The sequence below is a fragment of the Nilaparvata lugens genome, unplaced genomic scaffold (genome assembly GCF_014356525.2).
Source record: "Nilaparvata lugens isolate BPH unplaced genomic scaffold, ASM1435652v1 scaffold8622, whole genome shotgun sequence".
Taxonomy (NCBI): domain Eukaryota; kingdom Metazoa; phylum Arthropoda; class Insecta; order Hemiptera; family Delphacidae; genus Nilaparvata; species Nilaparvata lugens.
The window spans coordinates 2817-9993 of record NW_024094367.1 but is presented as its reverse complement, the minus strand read 5'-3'; the positions used below and the strand labels follow the sequence as shown (position 1 = coordinate 9993).

Sequence of the window (7177 nt, the reverse complement as noted above, 5' to 3'; positions counted from 1 at the left end):
AAATCTCGAAAACCTAACCTCAAACTAACCTCTAAACGGTGTTTGGCTTATTAAAATAGAATTAAGAATTAAAATCTAAAACAAAATGATAAAATGTGATCAAGAAACAATTAATAATGAAATAAACACAAAATTTGTACTTATCCGTGACTATTATAACACAAAATCTTCCAAAACCCAGGAGCGAAATTATGTATGACTTTCATTCACAACCTCTCAAGGTCACCCACACATGCACAGTCCCCACAATCCCCACAATCCCCACATGCACAGTGGGGATACAGCGGCGGCGATATTGCCGTTCTAAACCGGCCAGCATTCTCTAATTTCTATAGCCCGTACAAATTAACTTCAGACTTGGAGGAATATGCAGCGCAGAGAAATGTAGGGAGATCAGCCAATTACAGTTATCAATAGAGTCTATAGAGAGTAGAAACGCGGTTGCCAATTTGTCAGTCGTCTGACTGCTTTCAGACAGGAAACTTCGCATGTGTAGCATGAGCACATGAGCAGTCACTAGAAGTTGGAGATCGCTGGCCGCTTCAAAACGGCAACATCGCGCCTCTGTATCCCTCCCGCTGTATGCTTACTCTGCTGCGCATGTCCATCCCAAGTCCGAAGTAATTCTGTACAGAGTATAGTGACTGTTCAAGTGCTCATGTTACACATACGAACTTTCCTCTCTAAAAGCACTGTGTTGACTGAGACTAATCGACAAATTGACAAATGCGCTTCTACCTTATGACAATTAATTCATCACTGTAATTGGATGATCTCCCTCCATTTCCCTGCACTGCATATTCCTCTAAATCAAAAGTAATTTTGTATGGACTATAGTTATATTCTGTCAGTTTTGGTTCGATCTGTTGAAGCTCGTTGAATTGTTTAAATTAAGTTGTTAATAAAACATAGTTTAAGTCTATTAAATTAATTTTAAGGTATCAGACTTGTGACTCGTGAAATGAAGGTTTTCGAATTTTAAAGGTAATTCTCCAATTACTGTGAGCGAGGGTGGTTTTATTTGCCAGGAGAGATAGCCCAAGGTAGGAAAGTTTTGAGGTGATTGAATAAAAATATTCACGTTGAATTTGAATTTAGATTTGAACACATAGAAAAGATAGCAGAAGAAGATATCCCATGATATAGGTCGTTTATGTTTCAAATTTCAAGACTATATCTTCTGTCAACTCAAGCCGATTACTGTCGACCACTGTCAATTTAATTACTGATTTGTTGGGGTGAGAGTGTAAGAAACAAACAGTATGAGAGACTATACCAGCGTTACATAGCTTCACCAAAAATCCGGTTGGATTTTAATCGTGATTAATTCCACGAGAGCCTATCAGAGAATGCTTTTCTGATAAGAAGGATTCTCTGGTTGGTTCTTGTGGAATAAATCACGATCAATATTCAAGTGGCTTTTGTGCAACTGGCACTAGAGCTACCAGCTTGAGTTAACAGTGAAATTTGCAACATAAACGTCCTATGGGATATTATTTATTATTGAATAATATTATTCTTTATTCATTTATAAAAAAGTACATTATCAAAATGTTAGGGAGAGGAATAATGAGGTAACCTTGTGCTATTCCTCTCCCCAATTTATTATTGATGGGAAGGATATTATTTTATAAGAATCGACAATAATTATTTGTTGAAACACCGCCGATTTATGAAGTTACATTACAATTTCATATTATCGTTATTCTAATTGCATTTAATCTTTATTCTCATTGATTAATTATCCATACTTTGTAAAAATCGTAGAATAAAATTAATATTACCGTCATTTAATGTAAATTAGTGTATAAGCCAGTAAATATTGTAAAATACAAAAATAAAGAAATTTTAATCTAATCTAATTTAGATGACACATAGTCCGAAATAGGTTAAGTATTGTAGTTCTTCAATTCACAAAATTTTCAGTCTTGTATAAATAATCTTATTCTATCTTCTTGTATATTTTTTTCTATGATTAGGATGATTGGAAGAAGTTACGAACCCATAGTGAGAGACAGTATAGCACCACTGGGACTATCGTTGACATGGGAAGAGCTGCTTTCGAAAGTTGTCTCTCTCAGCGATATTTCGGCAGTCAGCTGTTCCATGCGGCGATGGTAGTTCAGGTTGTCAAGGCTCTGAGCTTTTGCTGCCGCAGCTAAAGCTACAGCTGAACATTCATAAAACAATTAAAAATCAAATAATATTCATTCACTCATCATGAAAAAAATCATATTCATTTCTTTGCCATGAGAAAACCAACATTACAAAAACATGAACAAGATAATTCATATATAGTGAGGTCCACGTTATAATGGCAGTGGAGAACAGCGTTGCAAATTCTGCCTTGCCACTGCCTTCTATTATTATTATTATTATTATATATTATTATTATTATTATATTATTATTTTATGATTCAATGATACAAAATTATTATTTAAAATAATTTGGGAGGATCAACAGGCACAGCCCAAAACTGTTCCTCCCCCGAATTTTGATTCATTAAAATAGTCCAGAAAAAAGGTTATGTTTCCTTCACTTAATAAATTTTTGTCTAATTTTCTCACCAACACTTGAAACAATTATTAATTTTGAATTTAGAAAGATTAAGATCTGAATTGATAACAAAATTTCTTTTACTTAGCACTCGAAACTGTAAAATAAATATAAATTTGAAATATTTTGTGAGGTCCACGTTATAATGACAGTGTACAAAGATGGGAGAACAGCGTTGCAGATTCTTTGTCTTGTCACTGCCTTCTATAGATGATAGCTGATACCGGCACATCAGATGTGATTAAAAGTGAGTGCCAGTTGCACAAAAGCTTGTTAAATTTCAATCACGATTAAATCTGACAAGAACCAATCAGAGAAGCTTCATTTTCAAAAGAGCCTTCTCTGATTGTTTCTCGTATTTTTTTTATTGGTCATAAATATTTCCAGAATACATGGACCATGTCAGAATCATCAGACAATAAAAGGTTTACAAAATATGTAATCATGATTAAAACTTGACAGGCTTTTGTGCAACCGGCCCTAACTGTTCGTTCTTGTTAAAAATGATCAATAAATTATATTTCATTCGTCAAGGAAATACATTTTTCAATCATATAGTAATAATTTTTTGTACTTTAGATTAAATATTTTGTTAATTTATACTTCTAAATTGTCTAAAACGATCTGGCAACGTTGCAGAGCTAGAAAAGGAAAGCGTTATCCGCTTTGTCGAATGATAGACAATGATAGCAACACCAATGTTCATCAAATACTGACATTTTATAGTGGAGCTCACTATACAGTGATTATATCCGATTTAAGTCTACCTAAAATTTATAAAATGAAGTCTATGTTTATAAAAATTGAGAGAAGAGCGGTTTTGAGCTGAGTCTGTTACCCTTTCCCAGTCATATAACAATTGTATATTATGATTTGCGATTGTATGAGTAATAATAAATCAATCTATTTCAGATCCAACAAAATTTAAATAAATGTCTTCTTCTTACAAACAAGGATTAGGCTATAACCTGTTCCGACTCACCTCTAGCCAATTATTGAAATAAACATAAAAATCTTATTATTGCCACCGCTTGCGTGGTCTGCCAACATCTATTTTGCCTACTGGCTGATAATATAGACTTTAAGTGGTATTTTCTCAGCTACATTCTTTGAACATGCTCCCTCCATTGATGCCGATTCTCCTCAACTCTTTCATTCACGCTGCAGATATTAAATTCTTTCCCAACATCTATTTTGCCTACTGGCTGATAATATAGACTTTAAGTGGTATTTTCTCAGCTAACATTCTTTGAACATGCTCCCTCCATTGATGCCGATTCTCCTCAACTCTTTCATTCACGCTGCAGATATTAATTCTTTCCCAACATCTATTTTGCCTACTGGCTGATAATATAGACTTTAAGTGGTATTTTCTCAGCTAACATTCTTTGAACATGCTCCCTCCATTGATGCCGAAACTCCTCAACTCTTTCATTCACGCTGCAGATATTAAATTCTTTCCCAACATCTATTTTGCCTACTGGCTGATAATATAGACTTTAAGTGGTATTTTCTCAGCTAACTTCTTTGAACATGCTCCCTCCATTGATGCCGATTCTCCTCAACTCTTTCATTCACGCTGCAGATATTAAATTCTTCCCAACATCTATTTTGCCTACTGGCTGATAATATAGACTTTAAGTGGTATTTTCTCAGCTAACATTCTTTGAACATGCTCCCTCCATTGATGCCGATTCTCCTTAACTCTTTCATTCACGCTGCAGATATTCATTCTTTCCTAATATCTTTATTCCTGAAATGATCTTTCTGTCACACCCCTTGGTTCTTCGGAGAAATCTCATCTCGGCTGCCTGCACTCTACTTTCAAGTGGCTTCGTAGTAGCCCATGATTCACTACCGTAGAGGACGACTGGAGCGGCCATTACCTTAAAAAATTTCATAATTATTGTGTCTGTTCTAGCTTTTTTACGCAAAGTCCTGCTGATATTTCCACATAATATTTGGAGCTTTCCTATTTTCTTCTCAATATTTAATTCATCCTCGTACTAATGTCACTTCCCAGATATGTATATATTGAGATACTTTCTCCAACTTGTTGTTTAATCAAAGTTGAAAATATTATTCTATCATTTATTCGTTTCCATTTGAAATTATATTTTCGCCACACTGCACAGAAAGCAGCTCTTTTCCAGTCCCTACGTAGATCTGAAAGACATTGTTTGCAGACGACTCTCGTCTGACGTCAGAACATGCTTCTTTCCGGCTAAGGCTGGAAAGAGTACCCTTCCCGGCCGCTTTTTGATGATGTGTTGGGACAACTGTGCCATATGGTGCATTGTGTTCAGGAGGGTGAGATCGGAAATTTTCACCCACTTTGAGTGTACCCTACGACGTCTGGTTCTTGAGGTATGAGACATCAAAGTTCCCCCCCCCACCTCATAAAACATTCTTATTCGATTTATTATTCTTATATAGCTGATGCCAAAAAGTTAGGGGGCTTCGTGGGTCACATGGTGTCAAAGTTAGTAGGCAGAAGGTTGGTCACTCATCTATAGTATTTTAGTTGAAATGCAAATGGAGTGGGGGAACTGCAGCCGTGACGTAGGCTGTAGTACAGAGTAGGCAGAATATCGCATTCTTGAAAATCATACGGTGCCTATAGTCAAATTATATAACACAAACATTTTCTGACATGCAAGCTTTCTGTTTCTGCTTTACAATAATTATCAAAACATTTGAATAATACAAGCATTTTGCAATATAAAAGCAAAAAACCACCTCCTAACCTTCCCTTAAGGTTTCTTCATCTTCTAGGTCGTGTTTATATTTGTTTGTAGTTTGGCTATACATCAGCTTGTGAATTTCGGGGATGAGATATTTTGATTCTCGTAGAACATGTGCTCGATACCAGCATGTGTTCAGTGCATTTATATGAATGAAATTCATTGGATTTATCGGGATCGGTTTATTGTTTTATTGCAATGCATTGGTTCATCAAGATTTTTTATGGATTAATCTGAAATTATAATAGTATAACGTTGTCTACTAACGCTTTTCCAGCTTATTAACTTTTTCGTGTCACGTGTTTAGATTCTTGAAAAACTTTCCACTTCATTTTATTCATACAAGTTGATGAACTTGAAATATTAAACAACATCATTAGAATCGGTGATTAATTCGCTATAAGTATGGAGAATTTTAAGTTCTAGGTTAATCTTGAGGGGATAAACGACGATGTATTTGAAGATACAGTGAATAAACTGTATGCTCAGTGTGGTGACTTCACTTTTTTACTACATGTGACGTCACGCTGGCATTCCCCCCACCACTCCGAATCTTAGACCAGTGAGTGATCAACCTTCTGTCTACTAACGTTGACATGGTGTAACAGCTGATGCAATGCATCTATTTATTGTCTCTTTTGATTTAAAAATCATCACCTAAGCCAAGCTAGATGACAACTCTACTTGACAACATCAGCTGTTGGGATGCACAAGAGACCCACGAAACCGCCTAACTTTTTGGCGTCAGCTATACCTGTAGTGTGGCGAAAAATATACGCGACTCTCTCAGAAAGGTGTTCTCTCGGCAAGCCTCGCCCGGGAAACTATCCTCATACCATAAACACTAACTTTCTGTGCTTGTAGCGTGATATACTATTATATACCAGACAATAATTTGTAAAAATCACTCATAGCAACACCCATGTTAATCAATCAAATTCTGTCATTATAACGTGGACCTCACTATAGCAGTTATACACACACTCATCAATTCTTGAACGTCCAATTTTTTACTGTCCTTATAAAGTTTCTCTACGCTAGAAAGTGGAACTCACTATAGGGGTTTCTAACCTTCTGGTTTGTCAGTGGGGACAGGAGCTGCCGAAGTCGGGAGAGTGTGATGCGCAGAATCCTTCTTGACAGTGCCCTGCCGAGCCGATGACGGCAGATCGTGATTCACGTGATCCAGAGTCACTTCTGCTGGAGAGATTTTATCCACCTAGAATGAATTTCATTTATTTTTATTCTTGAAACAGTTTACAAAACATTACAATTTGAAATAGTGCCATCTCAAATGAGATTCAACTTCTATAAGTCAGATGATAAACACTCATGTCGCTCATCTTGAAAAATAATATCGGCGTGATTACTCTGTAAACCAATATATCCATATTTTTTCACTGTTAGAATTAAACTTGAATTTTAAAAACAGACTGTTGATGACCAACAACAGGTCGAAACGATCGTCACTACAAAAGTAAGTGCATTTTCACTTCAAAGTGTTTTTAAAATTCAAGTTTAAATAATATCGGGCACCGAGCTTCGCTCGTTATTTCATTATTGATAGACAGAACACATTCTTTGAAATGAACGTGCATATTTTACTGCTGGCTATACGTCAGCTTATGAATTTCGGGGATGAGATATTTTGATTTTCCACAGACGCACTCGTTCACTCACTTTTATTATCCACAGAACGAAAATCTCGGCTGTTTTTCTAAGCATGAATTATTATCCTTTTTATGTCCTTTAGCGAGTTTTCCAGTGATGAGACCTAGTGCAATCGAGTTTTCATATCATAAACTACAATGCTCCAAATTTCGTGAAAATCGTTAGAGCCGTTTTCGAGATCCGCACTTTTTTATTATCCACAGAC

The 7177-nt window shown here is 35.9% G+C and overlaps 1 protein-coding gene across 1 annotated transcript; it reads right to left on the bottom strand.

Moving 5' to 3' along the window:
• Window positions 1–1979: 1979 nt before the first annotated feature.
• Window positions 1980–6520, bottom strand: LOC120349189 (the record flags this gene model as incomplete). Its single annotated transcript, XM_039419157.1, has 2 exons — window positions 1980–2170; window positions 6373–6520. Coding segments are annotated over 2 exons (324 nt in total), but the record flags the coding sequence as incomplete, so codon positions are not given.
• Between the last annotated feature and the right edge of the window lie 657 nt (window positions 6521–7177).